Here is a 16,376-nt window from a genome sequence, read left to right as displayed (position 1 = left end):
TGATGTAGGATTGGGGGCTGAAAAGCAAATTGGGGTTAGGCAGATGGGGTCCAGACTTGTGGAACAAGGCAGCACAACGCTTTTGAGCGCGCCCCATGGGTCTAGGTTGAGTCCACGGAGGCAGAAACAGTAAGACTCCTGGAACAAAAGAGACCCTTGCAAGACCAAAAAAGCCCTGGAGATTTTCGCTTATAAACTACAAGTCCCAGGAAGCATTGGGCAAGCGGATGTGAGGTAAGGAGAACCCGCGACCTTTGAAGGAGAACCGGAAGTGCTTGGGCGTTGCGGCGCTGGAGGAGCGGGAGGGGCGGCCGGGCTCCGGCGGGCGGGAGTCGACGCCCGCCAAGCGGCGCGAGACTCCGTGTCGTCATAAGGCGGCGGCCATTTTCGCGGGCGCAGGCGGCCCGGAGGGCCGGGGGCGGGTGGGCCTGAGGCGGCGCGGCGGCCGGGCGGCCTCGGCCACCCGGTAATCGCATCTTTTCCCGGCGTCTGGTCTTCAGAGGGAGCAGGATGTCCGCGGAAGTCCCCGAAGCTGCCTCCGCGGAGGAGCAGAAGGTGGGTGTGCGCGGGGCGCGGGCCGCGGAGGGGGAAGGGAAGGGGCGCGGAAGGCCCGGAGCCGGCCTGGGGGGCCGCCTGCTCCACCGCTTGCGGAGGGGCGCGCCCGATTTCACGCCGCAGCGCCGCTACCGAGCCCGGGCGGCGCCAATCCGCCGCGGCCGCGAAGGCGAAGACTCGCCGGGATCGGATGCCCGCAGTGGGCGTGTGGGTAGAGCAGCGTGGTGGGACTTGTAACGTTCCCTGCGTCCAAAGCCTCTTTTTCCTTAATTGCTACTCATGACAGGACCCAGCCGTTTGCATGAAGCCGAAGTTACACTGTGAACTGCACTCTGCTTGTTGGAAGTTTTCTGTTGCTGTTATAGGGCAGCCCCGATATTGAACGGGTTGCCTGGCTGTGGGTCCTCACTTTCAAGGGACCTATTAATACTCCACTGCAGGCACACACAAAAGGTTCATAAAAGGTTTATTTACAAGGGAAAGGGAATTAAGGAAATGTACAACTCAGGGAGAAAATAGGGAAATAAAGTCTTTAATGCGTCCTACCTGATCCGCCGACCTGGAAACCCAAAGGCACTCTCAGAGCTGGCCGGACGCTGCGAGCTGGCGGGGAGCCAAAATGGGGGACCCCTCCAAAGCCCACGTGTCTGGCTTTATACCAACCTGGCTGCTTAACCCCACCCTCAGGTCCCAGCCACCTTCCCTTTGGTGATGATGGGATTTGGAGTTCCCAGAGTCTTTGGCTTTGGCCTGGGGTGGGGATGGAGTCCACAAAGCCTGTATGGAATTAGCTTTAGGACATTCTTTTCCCACCTAACATTTATTTCTTGAAGAACGTACTGAGCTCCAACTGCTTGTATTGTCTGCCTGCTGTCCGCTCCAGAGGCGCTAGCTCAGGGTTGAGCACCGAGTTGGACCACGGGTTGCAGTTGGATTCCAGTCCTTGTTTGCATTTACCCTTGGTCATTTCGTTGACATTTTAAGCTTCAGTCTCATCTGTAAAATGAAGATAAAGAGTATTTACTTCATATGGGTGTTGAGGCTTATATGAGGCGTTGTGTGCTCAAAAATGTGAGCTAGTGCGAGTCACCTAAGGGAGTGACTAAAAACCAAAAGATTGAAATTTGACAATTTTACTTGGTGGGCAAGGTTTTTCTTAGAAACATAGGGATATTCTGTAAGAGTCGCAGCTTTCTGATGTAGGGAAATAGGGCAGTAACCAGTATGATTCGAATTACAAGTACAAAATCTTTACGTTTTGTCAAGAATGGTGCTTGCCCTTTCTGCTGCCTTGACCTTCTGGGTCGAGGTCCATGATATGGTAGCTCCCAAATTGTTTATGGAGAGTTAACCAACGCTTTTCTGAAAAAAAATCAGACAGCATTATCGTGAATGGGATTTGGTGTCATGCTTCTATTTTTAAGGGTTTCTGCTCTTAGGTTAGAAATTTGATCACTGTCTAAACCAGTCCATTTGTTCTTGGCCATTTAAACTTTTCCTGAGTTGATTAGTTGTGTTATAATAGAACCACCTACTTGCAAAATAACTGGAGGGAGGGAGGGATGGCAGTAGCATTAGTAGTAGGCCAAGTTTCTACAGTGTCTGGGAATATTCCAATAAAAACTATTTGGATATTTTTCAGTGGATTTTGGGGGCAAAAATATATAGTTTTAAGTGTTAAAATCCTAACATTAATATTAGATGTTACTGACTTTTAAAATACTTATCAGTGTTCATAATTGCTTGATATTTAGGAACCCAGAAAAAATAGCAAACTTGTCTCTGCAGTTCTTGTCCTAAATACAGAAATCAGCTTCATTCTTGATTTCTGATGCACAATAATATGCTATGTAATTTTTATTTGTTAGTATGTTTGCACAGTATAAAATGTTGATTTCTACAGTGTGAATGCTTTTATTTGGAACAGCCTAATGTCTCAGCAACATTAAGAATATGTTCAGTGTTTTCTCTTTATAAAGGTTTACATTAAAATTTTATTTCAGGATCTTTGTTTTTAGGGCTGCTGTCAATAGCACTAAGTGTGTTGTTCATAAAGTCACTCGGATGTAGGGCTGACTTTAGATGCTAAGTGCTCCTAGCTTGGATACTATGATTCCTTAACATGAGGGAAATGTGCATAGTCATTTCTGTGTTTTCCTGGGCCAAATCACTTCTTTCATATGTAAGAATAGTAAGATGACCTAAAAATGGGGTTATTGTCTATTTCAATTGATCTTTCAATTAAAGCCACGTGTTTAACTTAAATACTTTACAGTTTTAAGGTACCCTGGCCTATTGCCTATGAAAAATTAAGGTAAAGAGGCAAGCTGTACATGGAATAAGAGCTCACTGTTTCTCTTGAGACGTGTGTGTACTCTTGTGAAGAGAACTGTATAGACTTTTTTAAATTGGCATGTTCATTACATATATACATACATAAAAAGAAGCATAAACTATCTTATGCCCTGTAGAACTAAAATAAATAAAAGCAGTCTAAATTATTCAGAATGGCATGCTGTTTTGCTGTAACTAAATTTTCAGTGATTTGTGACTATGGTAGTAGTTGTTAAAGTATAGGAGGTTTTGAGTTTGGCGAGTTAAACCCCTATACCATTCAGTTCTTCTTTTTAAATGATCCTGGAGTTCTGTATACATTATTTACATTTTTAATTCATCGCCATTCTTTTCTGGTCCTGGACAGTTGGTATAGTACTGCTGAGTTTTTAACAAATGAAAGCTCAGACACAGAAATCAAAAACATTTACTTACACGTGAGATGGCAGTTCAGGTGCCCTAGAATATGCGTCTGTCTTTCTCTTGAATTATCGCTGAAGTGAAAGCAGAACACTTTTTAAAAAAATGAGCACAGGCTTCTGGGATCTATCATCTGAATTGCAGTTGTATAACACTGAGCTTAAGCACTCTCATCCTGGAGTTGAGAAGAAGCGTATGGAGACTTAAAACAGTTAATTCTATTTTCATGGTGAGCATCTTAAGCTCAGGTATCCTGTATTTATTTACCTTTTCTCACATATTACAAAACATAGTACATGCATTGTTCAGAAAAAGTTGTTTAAATATATTTTCCTCAGAACTTTTCTGTTGAAACCATTGCCAAACTCTGATTCCAGTACAACTGGCAATGCTAGACTGCAGTTTAAAAAGAGAGGCCATGGGCCTCCACGGTGGCGCAGCGGTTGAGCGCTGGGTTGCGAAGCTGCCTGCAGCCTCTGCAGAGCCGGGTTCATTCCCGGCTGCTCCCCAGCCACTGGAGGAGGGTCCCACATGGCGCGCAGACCTCTCCTGCCGCCCGCTGCTCCCCTCAGCAGTGTACTTCGGTCCTTCTGCCTGCTCTGCTCCCCGCTCTGGCTCTGGTGAATTCTCTCACCCTCCTGTGCTTCTGACTGTACCCAGCGCTTGTACAAACAAACAAACAAATAAATCTTTTTAAATAAATAAATAAATAAATAAATAAAATGAAATGAAAAGAGAGGCCAGGGCCTCCCTGGTGGCACAAGGGGTTAAGCACCAAACTATGTAGCAATCAATCCTCAGCCTCTGCAGCAGGAGTTCTATCCCAAGCAGGAGTTCTATCCCAGCCGGTCAGGGAGCAACCCACATGGCGAAGCAGACCTCTCCTGACTTGCCCGCTGCTTCCCTCAGCAGTGTATTTCAGTCAGTCTGCCTGTTCTATTCCCTGCTCTGTCTCTGGTGAATCCTCTCACCCCCCTGCATCTCTGGCCTGTACCCCAGCTCTTGTATGCATAAATAAATAAATCTTTAAAAAAAAAAGATAGGCCATGTTAATGTACAAATCTTGACTTGGGCCCTCTTAAGACAAGAGGTGTGTTCCCAGATATATTGTTGCTTTTTGTTGATGTTTTTTAAAATCTCCAGTAGCAGGTTTTCTAGAGATTTTATTGCAAAATTCTTGAAATGTAATAAGGTGCTCAACTAAAATCTGGTTTTTGTATGCTTTTGTGAGTGGTGGAAAGAAGAGAATTATTTAAATTACTTCCATATATCTTCAGTAAAGAGTCATATAAATTGCTTTCTCCTTTCTCAGTTTAAAAAAATTTCAGTTTCTGGCTTTTTCTGGTGCTGTTTGATACTACCATTGGTGGCTAAGGCTTAAGGGTGTTTCATTTATTTTTTTCTGTTTTATTTTTTTACTATATTTTTATTTTACACATTTTTTACATCGTTCTTCATTTTTATACAATGTATGCTTTCTCATCTCGGTTATAGTCCCGGTGAGGTGAGATTCCTACCACCACTTCACCCATGCACCATCAAAACCCATGTTTTGATCCTACTCCAGCTTAAGGGTGTTTTAAGAGTGTGATGTGCTTGTTGGATTTGTGTACAACCTTTGATTCTTAGGCATCTAGAAGTAGACCTCAGAAAAGTTTTCAAGTGTTTCTTGCTATTTTAGCAGTTTGCTATGTTAGCAATTTGCTGGACATAACCTCTGCAAGATTTAAATAATTACCAACTTCTGTTCCTGAACCCATGTCTTTTAGAATATGAAAAACAATTAGCTGTTTAGAAAGTTGCTTAGGATAATTGAAACTACTGGAAAACATTGTTTTGCCCATAGGTAGATTTTTATTGGACCCATTAAATTCCAGGGTCTGGATAAACAATAAGAACTTAATAGAACAACAGTGTTTTTCCATAGGGGTCGATAACAGTCTTGGTACCTTCCTGGCAATATCTTGGAGGATTTGTTGACTTATATTAATCTTTTCAACTTATTCATCAGTCAGTGAGTGCATCAATGAGCATGTTGCTGAACAGATAGAAGAAAGTTTGCTTAGAGTGGTGCTTGGGTTTTTATCGCTGATGTCACCATATAACTTCTCTGCTGAGGGTTGAAAAATGGCATCTATCATTCAGACCATACCCGTTCATAACAGACTACAAAATCCTTAATTATTTGAATGCCCTTTTTTTATATGTATGTTTTTATACCTTATGTCCTATTTACATACAGAAAGGCTATCTGATGTATTCCCACAGAATAGTTTACCAAAAATATAAGTGCCTAACTAATAAATACTAGACCTGTGTTAGGTATAGAGTATACAGTGAAAGTTATTTTGGATCATGGAACACTTAAGCTCTAAAAATACTATTATATGGTATTTTTGTTCTTCTATAATCTCACATATTAAGACATTAAAGTTAGAAAAGCGACTTGTTAATATACATGCACCAATTTCTTTGCTGTTTTCTTCTGTTATCTCAAACCTTTCTTAGAACTTATTTTCCTTTTTTTTTTTAAAGATTTACTTATGTATACAAGAGCTGGGGTACAGGTCAGAAGTTTGAAGGGTGAGAGGATTTACCAGAGACAGAGTGGGGAGCAGAACAAGCAGACTGAAATACACTGCTGAAGGGAGCAGTGGGCGAGGCACAAGAGGTCAGCTGCGCCACACGGGTAGCTCCCTGGCCAGCTGGGATCAAATTGGTGATGCAGAGGCTGCCGGTAGCTTCATAGTGCTGTGTTCAACCCCTTGCGCCACCAGGGAGGCCCTCGAATTTACTTTCATTCTATATGAAATAATTGTTTAGGGATTCCTTTGAAGGATATCCAGAAACCTGCGATCACATCAAAATCTGTGTCCCTTTTAGCATTTTTTAAAGTTTTTTTGGCTTGATTTATTTTTTGAGATAGCATTGGTTTACAGCATTGTATATGATTTAGAGGCTTAGGATCACACCCTTTAGATGTGTTAACACACTCACCACCAAGGCACCCATAGCTCCCCATCATAGCACATTATGCTTTTTTTTTTTTTTTTTTTTGCATTTTTTAACATGACTATAGGAAAAATGACTTATCTTACCTGGTTTTTTATCAGTGTCATGTGTGGTTAATAGAAGCCACTGTATATTTCAAACAAATTGGGATGTGATTTAGGGAATTAGGTTACAGATTACTGGAAAAGATAGAGGGGCAAGAAGGAGAAGGTGTGAGGAAGTGCAGAAAGCTGTTGATCCTGCCAAGATGAGCACTATCCTGAGCTCAGCATTCTCTACCTCCACTTAGTAGTTGCTGCAATAGACATTAACAGCTCCTCCCTCCAGGGGATGTTGCTGTCTGCACATTGTTGGTGACATTACCCAGAACATAATAGGTTCTTTCTGTGACTTTTTATCCAGTGTAGGTGCCATTTCAAGTGTGGGAAATGAGTTTCAGCCTTCTGGCTTTTCAGGAGAGTGTTTAGAGAAGGGTAACTGTGGACTGAATGCCAGTGAACACAGTCTACCACCTGACATGTTATTTATACTCCACAAGCAGATCTGTAGCTCTGACAGAACATTAGTGGATGTCCAATCATTTGAGCTCACTTACCTGTAAGGTCCTAAAATTGTCTGCATCTGCAAAAGATTAAGCATGTTTCTGTATGATCCATAAAAAATATTGTGGGAGTTTTGATGATATTTGCAACCTTTAAAAAATGAAGCTTTAGTCATATGTTTTTTCCTCTTTTGGTGTTAAATGTAGCTGAAAATCTGAATCTCCTAAGAAGTTCCAACCAGTAGAGACTTGGCATTGTGTTATGTATTTGGTTAAATTGCTCAAGAACTGGTTTGTTTCCCTAAGACACATTGTCAATCCATTGTCAACCTAAATGTTTTCAGCTGTAGGTACTTTTTTGCCCCAAACTTTTTCTATAGTAAACAATTTTAACTGATTTGAACATGCTTAATGTTATATACAAATATATACATGAACATATTCTTTATATAAGAAAATAAGGAAAGCCAGATAAGATGGCAAATTGTGAACATCTCTCTTCCCTTTGTTTACAAAATGGGAGAAACCTACAGTGATACTGGAAACTGAAAAGTTGCTACCCTATATCAAAAAATTTGAGGACTCTTAGAGAACTAATCATTCAAATCAAACAAAGCGACGTGTACAGAGCTCTTATTTTTCAGTCTCATGAAAGGCTGGATAGGACATTAACATCCTTTAATTTGAAAGTGCTGGGACTGAAAGGCTATAATCAAGTTGGAGTCCTTTGATGTAGAAATACAAGTCAACCGATTTTAAAAACAGCTACAATATAGGGGAACCCAAAAGTATGGATAGGTTCCTCTTCCAGTTCTTCTGAACCTGCAGCTCTATAAATATTCTCAAGCTATAGGTAGATGCTTCCATTTGAAGCCTGACCCACAGAGAACTGTTTGGTGTATCCAGCTCACTTTTCTAAACTGCTCACCTTAGATTTACATTATTTTTCCACTTTAATAAGTGAGTTCACTGTCACCATGTCTTAAAATGAGGCAAAATTGCATACAACTAACATAAAAAATCTCATCATGATTATATTGGGCACTGCACTTTCATTTCTCAGTAGGGTAAGTAGCTACTTTTGTCCAGTGTTTGAACAGATGATTGCACTGATTCAGTTATGTACCAGGTTAGATGCTAATTTTTGTTTTAAAATTTTGTTTTAAATACTAGAATGACAGCTAGCATGTTGCTATGATTACATTTGGAAAGTTACCAGGGACCGAGGCCATCTTGGAAACAGATTTGCATAACAGATCTGTTACACTCGTATAAGGGTATACCCTTTTTGAAAGGAATGGCTGACAGAATCACTGACACTATTTAAAGTCTGTCTCTTACTGAGCACACATAGTTGAATTTTGTGTACATGAAATGCTTGAATGATGTCACCACTGCGAAGATCAAAATAGATACATGAAACTGCAACCTAATAGGAGGAAAGTAGAAAATTGAGGCATAAGGGAGCATACACATAAGAGAGACCCCCATCGAAAAAGTCTGTTTGACAGCAGCAGCTTTATTCTCAAAATTCTCCAAGACGAGCAATGAGAAAGAAGATGTAATGACACATTGAGAAAACTGATCAAGTTGAAGGATATACTGACAATAAGTAAAATGAACAAAACTGATTTGAAATGTGAATACAGTTTTGAGGAAAATACATGTAAACATTGTATGAAGCTGTTTCTTCAGTTCCTAGATTGAGAAACTATTTGCTACACAAAAACAGCGTTTATAGATTTAACAGTCCCACTTTTTGACTATACATATGTAGCTTAGAATAATCAAAATACACAGAGAGGAATACTTTTGCTGAGCTGGTATGCAGAAATGGGTTCATTAGCTGAAAAGTGTGCCTAGCCATTGTCCAACCTCCACTTGTAGGGTGGCTTTATTTTTCTTAATTCATTCTTCTGCAGTCCCTGCCATAAAGTGATATTGCTTCCCTATTAAATATGACTCCTGGGAAGAAAGTAGACTATATCAAGACATAAAAGTGAATAGGCTCAAGATACTGACAGACAGAAAATGTGTTTTAATACATTAGAGAATGGGCCCTTTGTGAATTTGTCATTAAATGTGGGAGTAGGGAATTAAACAAGAACACACACGTAAAGATGATGTTCCTTTTATAAATATCAAGATCTTCTGTATTGATTAATTCAGGGGAAATGTGCTGGTAAGTCAGCTGCTGGTAATTTCTATTAAACTCAGGAACTTCCAGACATACATGATTTGGGATAAATAGGAGCTCAAAAAGATCTTCAGCATTTTAACAGTATTAAAATGGTTCTCTAAATATAGGCAAGAGCTGATGAATTCCATAGAAGGTGACTGACTATAAATGTATTATACATGACTGGAAAGTAATGGCAAGCAAGACTTCAGAGCTGAGCTATCTGGATATTTTTATCCAGTGTGTGGGGTGTTACACATGCATCACAGCTATAATAGAGCTATCACATGGATCTTCTGAAAAACAAGACAGAGATGTTTTAAAAGCTTCTGTGCTTGATTTCTTAGTCAGATGCTGCATCAGTTGGCCTTCGACAGCTGAAGTCAGAATACAAGTATTGAAAGGTGAATTATTTTAAATAACTGACTTGTAATAGAGAAGTAATTTATTTAAGATTATTTCAGGAAATGGAAGATAAAGTGACTAGTCCAGAGAAAGCTGAAGAAGCAAAATTGAAAGCAAGGTATCCTCATCTGGGACAAAAACCTGGAGGTTCAGATTTCTTAAGGAAACGATTGCAGAAAGGGGTAAGTTCTCATGTGTAATTTTCAAATGCTTGAAGCTTATGAACCCACTGTGCTGGCAGGTTGTAAATTGAGTGTCTGCATATTTAGCTATATACCTTGCCAGGTTTATTTATGTTACATGTTTTTTCCAGTGTTTTGTATTCATTCTGTAAATACATATTAAAGAATCTATATCTCTTCATTAGTTCTAACTATAAGCTATTTCAGGCTTCTGGAAAAGGAGAGCTTTAACAACCCATTTAAGGGGAACTATAATAGAAACCATATATCTACCGCCCGTATTTATTATAACATTTTGCCATATTTCCTTCCATTTTATCTTTGTAAGAAAGAAAATGTAGATATATTTGAAACCTACCATGTGTATATGTAACCTCATTTCTTCTTCTTTCCAAAAATAACTGTTACGCTGAATGTGATGTCCTGCCCTTATTTTTAAACTTTCACCTCATTTAAAGGTGATTTCCACATATTACAAGGCTTCAAATACTTTTGAATTTGGCTTAAATTAACATTTTTACTGTCTCCTTTACATAATACATTTCAGAGTCAATACAGTTTATGCATTGTAATCTTAGTAGTTCAAATCACTGAAAATATTTTTTTTTTTAATCTTGGCATTCTTTATGAAGTGGAAATCTTTTTTCAATAGTGATAGGGTGAAATAATGGTGCATGTTTATTCCTTAAGTTTTCCAACCCTTTTGCTTATAAAAATTAAAAGGCTCCATTTTCAGCTTTAGCACATATCAATTTACCATACAAGGAAAGATGGACTCTTATTTATGGAAGAGATTTGTTTATTAAGTCATGCCAAATCATGTTTCTGCTTAAATAGATACTTTAAGTGGTATTCTGCTGCTTGCTTACATAGCATGTTAACATATAAATGTATGTTTTTTATGTGTGTTAGCTGCAGTTGTAAGCTGTTATAATACATAGATTATTTTCTGAAATAAACCAATTTCTGAAAGAATCTTTTTTCCCCTATTTCATTGAAATAAAATCAACACATAATACTGTAAATTTAAGGTGTACAGTGTGTGATTTGATACATGTATATGTCATGAAAGTACTTAACTACTTACCATAATAAGGTTAGCACATCTTTTACATCACATTATTACCATTTTGTTTTATTCTTATGGTGAGAACATTAAAGCTTTACTCTCACAGCAGCTTGTAGGTCTAAAGTCCATTTTTGTTAACTGTGGTCACCGTGCTGTACACTAGATCCCTGAAACTTACTCATCCTATAATTGAAAGCTTATACTCTTTAGCCAGTATTTCCTCCTCTCTTCCATCCCTCAGCCTCTGGTAACCACCATTTTTCTCGGTTTCAAAGAGTACAGTATTTTAGGATTTCACATAGAAGTGAGATTACATAATATTTGTCTTTCTACAAGAAGATATTTTAACAAATTACTTGATTTAATAAATTAATTTTTAAGTGGCAAATTATAGAATGGTGCTTTTTATCTTATGTGAAAGAATAAAATTCAGTTTTTAAATAATAGGATGAAAAGGAAGATGTATAACATAAAAATGTAAAGTCTGTTCAATGAGAGGTAATTAAGTAGGGTAATTACTACAAAAATTAGTAACTAATATATTGAAGGAACCTTGAAATATACAATAAAAACATTAAGGTTTTCCTAAATTTGGATAGGAAATAGAGTTATTAAACACAGAACAAAATATCCATATTACAAATCAAATGAAATGTCAATTAGAACAATCATACCATAGTACATTTATAACTAAATTGGAAAAACAATTTAAAATAATACCTACTAAAAAAAAAATAATACCTACTGATGAGGTTGAATGAAACTTAATGCTTTCTGCTATGTATAGCATTTAAAATTATCATTAATTGTTTTTGGAAAAAGTATAAATCAAGGTTTATAAAATTTCATGTTTCTGAATATTTGGTGAGTCGAGTATAGCTCAATAAAAGTTTTAAGTTTGAAAATAGTTGTAACTTTATAATTAAAAGCAGCACCACTCTTCAGCAGCAAACAGTTACTATGTCAACAAAAAGAATATGTGATCAATTAAAAGCATAATTATAAAGAGCATAAATTTGGGATAAACAGAAAAGACAAAATGTGGAACATATGTAGAACGAATCTTTATAGGTAGAATGTATTTTGTAACAAATATAATTTTGAAATGGCCCCATCAGTTGTAATTTTAATTATGAAATAGATGGTATAATATTTACTAAATTATTATTTCAGTTTGGGATTTGATTGATTAGTAGTGTTTAGGAAACTTTTTCCCATTGCTTCTTCGAATATTTGGGCTGTTGTGTTATTCATCTTTATCATTTCTTATATTAAAAGAATTTAGTGGGTTTTTTTAAACTCTGAATTATAGTTTCCTGCGTTTTGGTTTTCCTCTCATAATAGCAGGCAGGTAAGTTATATTAATAACTTTAAACAGTTTCTTGTTCATTTGAGAAGGTTGGTTAGATATTTGTATTAGGTTTCTTTCTGCTGTAACTCAGTGGTATTATGAGGCATGGAAGATTGACACCTTTTTTAGATGCTTAACAATTATGATATACATAATGACCATATGTCAAAACTAGGAGGTGTATGAAGAAGCAATATATAGAGAGCCCATGGTTTTTCAAATTTGTGGAGTTTGAGAGGTCCCAAGAAAACTGAGGATCTAGTTTTAAGAAATACAGCCTAAAAGGTTAAATCATGTCACTTTGGGTGATTGCATAGCTGTCAGTAATTATAAATACTGATATAAATAAGCAAGGCCCCTAAATTTGTGTTGGAGGAGGCTTTTATAAAATTGTCATTCAGATGATCTAGAATGTTTTAACTTTCAGAGATTTTCATTTGAAAACTTAGGACATTTAAAATGGTAACCGAATTTCTTGTTAAAGACAACAAATGCCACCTTCTTAGTCTGTATCTCAATATGAGAAACATTGCTCTAATTCATTCCTCTACCCAGAGTAGTTAATAATTGTTAAACTTGATTATAGTTTTGTCTCTAGCCACAATAAATAAATTCTTTTACCCAAATGGAGTAACCTGATCTACAGTTAAGTGAAATTCCTTTGTGATGAACTTGCTATAAAGTATCATTAGAAACTGGCATTAGTATGAAGGGGGAGCAGATTTGCATGGCTTGCATGGTGTTATATTTCTCACAACACCCTGCTTTGATTCTGAGAAATTGGACCAGGCTGCCTTTTCTCCTTTAGACTTCAGAAGCAGCTCTATAATAATGTACAGTGCATCAGAAGGGCTGAGATTTTTTTTTTTAAACTACACATTTTAAAACATGCAGAAACGAAGTTGCAGGAAGCCTTGGAAAGGTTCTGGTCCAGGTTTTCTTATTATTACGCAATGTGTTAAATGTATAGCGACAACTGAAAAGCTGACTTTAGACCCTTGGACCAAATCTGACTTACCAAGGAATAGAACCTGGAAGGAGCAACCAATGAGACCTTTTCCTGGACCACTCAACAATTTTACTCTAAGCTGTGAGTTCTAGCTACTTCATTTGCAACATGAGATGTACCTGAGGTTTCAGAATTCTTTCCTTGCTTCCCCCTTTACCTTTTGTCCAGGCCCTCATCTTGTAGCTACATTATTTATTCTTTCCCACTCCAGAATTAGGTTCCCCTTTTTTAAGTACCTATAGCTCCTAGTGTACTGAAGAAAGTATAATAGATGACTTCACTGTTGTCTTTGTGTCTCTCTCCAGCACTCACACTGTGCCTCATGTAATGACAGGTGCTTAATAAAGATAGGCTAAACATGATAGGTCAAAGTCATAACCTAAGGCAAATTCATCTTTTTTTAACTCCATAAATTAGCTATATTAATATTGATCTTTAGCTCTCATCACAATTTCTACTTCAGTAATAGAGGAAATGGTTATTGTTTATTCCTCTATAAAGAGTAATGGATAGAAAAAGATATTTATTATCCTAAGTAGAAAATGTAGGTTTAGAATAGATATGTACATTTTAAGTGATGATTTCTAGTGAATTTATTTCTTCTGTTAACCTACATTTATATTTTAACCTTAATTTTGGTTTTTGGCAAACTGTTCTGGTTGAAATAAATGATTTAAATCCTTGCAGAAACCCTTATATTATATGACACAGTATCAGCAACTATAAATAATATCACTTTTTTTTTAAAGATTTATTTATGCATATAAGAGCTGGGGTACAGGCCAGAGGTGTGGGGGGTGAGAGGATTCACCAGAGACAGAGCAGGAAACAACAGGCAGATTGACTGAAGTACATTGCTGAGGGGAGGAGCGGCGGCAAGTCAGGAGAGGTCTGCTGCACCATGTGGGGTTGCTTCCTAGTCGGCCAGGGATCGAACTTGTGCTGCAGAGACTGCAAACAGCTTCATAGGTTGCGTCTTAACCCCTTGCGCCACCAGGGAGGTCCTAAATAATATATTAATTTGATTAAAAGTAGTGCAAGTTATGGGTTATAGGGGTTTGTTCCCCAAAAAAGCAAGAATTGGAGCCTGGTTATTCTGTTAGTAAAATGGAAGGTTTACATTTTTCACTATAAATTAGGACTACTACCAAGATAACTTGGTAAAATTGATTTCAATTTTGAGGATTTCTTACTGGAACCAGAGTGGTTCATGTCAGTCTGAAAAAGAGATTCTGGCCTCTCTTCTCCATTACCAAATTAGCTGGAACTCCTCACAAAGAGAGAGAGCTGTTCATCTAATTAATTTATGGGTTTTTTTTTTGTTTTTTTGTTTGTTTGGTTTTTTTGCTAACTTAATTTCTATTGACAGTATAGGGTGACATGTATCTTAAAAACCAGCAAAATTGCATATGAAAGCTTTTAAACTCTACTTTTAAATTCTTTTTTTTTTCCTTGTAGCAAAAATATTTTGATTCTGGGGATTATAATATGGCTAAAGCAAAAATGAAGAACAAGCAACTTCCTGCTGCAACCCCGGATAAGACAGAGGTTACTGGCGACCACATTCCCACTCCACAGGACCTTCCTCAACGGAAACCATCCCTTGTTACTAGCAAGCTGGCTGGCTGATTAAAAGAGCTGAACTGCATGAATCTTCTAATTCCCTATCATTTCTCCTTGATGTTACTTCTCTGCTTTTATTTCCTTTCATTCACTAAGTCATTTGAGAGTGACAGCTTTGCAGGTAGCGGTAGTATATGCTGCTATTGTAAGGGAATATACATGTGTAGCGTTTTTGATTAGTTTTAACAGTGCACTGATGAAAAGAATATGTTAGAGCAACATACCGTAATCTACTTGAAAATAATTGTATATATTACCTAACTCTTAGTGTAAGGCTGGTTCCAACAAGTAACAAGCAAGTTTTAAAATTTTAAAGTTTGGCTTTCCTTAATCTTAATTACAACTTTGTATATGTTACTCTTATGTAATGTAACCTCTATTGTATTGATTTCTTCTGTATTTTCCCTTTGGATTTTGTAAAACAGAAGTTTAAGACCATACGTTGGAAGAAAGTTAACATATTTCAAACAAATAGGCTCTAAAAGATTTGTTTCTCTGTGCTTGAACTTGAACGGCCTTAAACCTGTTTCAGCTTTAATGATAGAATTTTACTTGGGCAATATTTGCCCATTCTGGTGTAACTTATGTGACTCTAGTGCTTAACAGCTGCTGTTGAAGCTAGTCATCTTTATTCAGTTCTGTAGTGTTAGAATAACTTTCGTTGTTGAAGATGTGAATGGAGTGTGCATGTGCATCGACTGTTGAATCCACTTTTGTGCCATTTTTGTAAATACAGTAATTTTGCACAACCTCTCACAAATGTCTGTATTAATTTCACATATTAAAACAAATGATGTGCCAACCAGAAGCACAAGAGTTCCTACACAAAACTCTGTATGTCATTAGAGCTTTTGTATAAGAGCAGTTTACAATTTTGGGCTTATGAAATACCAAACTGAAATCTTTGCTCAGTCTGCTATAGATAAGCTTTTTTGTTTGTTACCTATATCCATGACATTCAGTGGCCTTGTGCAAATATGATATGTTGCTTAGGCATATCTTTTGTCCTATGCAGAACATTTCATTTTGACTTTTATGAAAATTGCAATTCATGTAATTTATATAACTTTTTTAATGTAGAAAATTTTTACTTCCAGTCAAATTTGGGGCATTAAAATAAAAGGCTTCGGTGTTCTGCTTCCTGTGGCCCCTCCCTCCTTTTTTCTTATTTCTTTGACTCAAATCATGTTAGGCTGTGCTATTTCAGTCTGTTTGGAAGCATAGGTATCTATATCCTTTTTAATTTGCTGTATTTTAGAACACAATGAAGTTCATATAATGTCTCAATTGTTGACACTTAATCCTATGTTATTACTAATCTTTGACAATTGTTTAAATAAAAGGAACTTTAAAATGAAACAACAAATACTTGAGACCACTAGCCTAGGAACCTGTGTCAGGATAAACTAAATTCGGGTAAATTTAATTATGATGAACTAAAGTGAATTAGGATTACAACAAAGTAATTTATATGATAGGTGAAACATATTAAAATATTTAGATATTTTGCTTCTCTACCACTTTAATAAAATCTATTTAATTTTACCTGTCATTTAGTAAGAACTTTTATTAACAGGCTTCATTGATACAAAGTGTAGAGCGTACTAGCCTTGATAATGAGGATCAGTAGCCTGAAAGATACTATAATTCATCTTTGATTTGTACAGGGCCCCCTCCTTTGGATCCTGGCATCTTT

The 16,376-nt window shown here is 37.3% G+C and overlaps 1 protein-coding gene across 2 annotated transcripts; it reads left to right on the top strand.

Moving 5' to 3' along the window:
* Positions 1–380: 380 nt before the first annotated feature.
* Positions 381–15,436, top strand: ARPP19 (cAMP regulated phosphoprotein 19). Of its 2 annotated transcripts, none has more exons than XM_037502506.1 (3): positions 381–555; positions 9,506–9,628; positions 14,516–15,436. In XM_037502506.1, exons 1-3 carry the CDS (start codon positions 511–513, stop codon positions 14,684–14,686), a joined length of 339 nt encoding a protein of 112 aa, XP_037358403.1. In that variant the 5' UTR covers positions 381–510; the 3' UTR covers positions 14,687–15,436. The 2 variants fall into 2 exon arrangements, with proteins under 2 accessions (XP_037358403.1, XP_037358404.1); XM_037502507.2 differs by having other exon boundaries at positions 522–555; positions 9,496–9,628.
* The last annotated feature ends 940 nt before the right edge of the window (positions 15,437–16,376 follow it).

Source organism: Talpa occidentalis, unplaced genomic scaffold, assembly GCF_014898055.3.
Source record: "Talpa occidentalis isolate TD23 unplaced genomic scaffold, MPIMG_talOcc4v2.1 talOcc4.11, whole genome shotgun sequence".
NCBI classification, from domain to species: domain Eukaryota; kingdom Metazoa; phylum Chordata; class Mammalia; order Eulipotyphla; family Talpidae; genus Talpa; species Talpa occidentalis.
Note: the sequence above shows the minus strand (reverse complement) of the source record. Positions and strands in the feature narration are given on the sequence as shown.

Coding starts and splice junctions, on each gene's coding strand:
- ARPP19 (XM_037502506.1), top strand. CDS start 511: ATGTCCGCGGAAGTCCCCGAAGCTGCCTCCGCGGAGGAGCAGAAG. Junction 556..9,505: donor CCTCCGCGGAGGAGCAGAAG/GTGGGTGTGCGC, acceptor AGATTATTTCAG/GAAATGGAAGATAAAGTGAC. Junction 9,629..14,515: donor GGAAACGATTGCAGAAAGGG/GTAAGTTCTCAT, acceptor TTTTCCTTGTAG/CAAAAATATTTTGATTCTGG.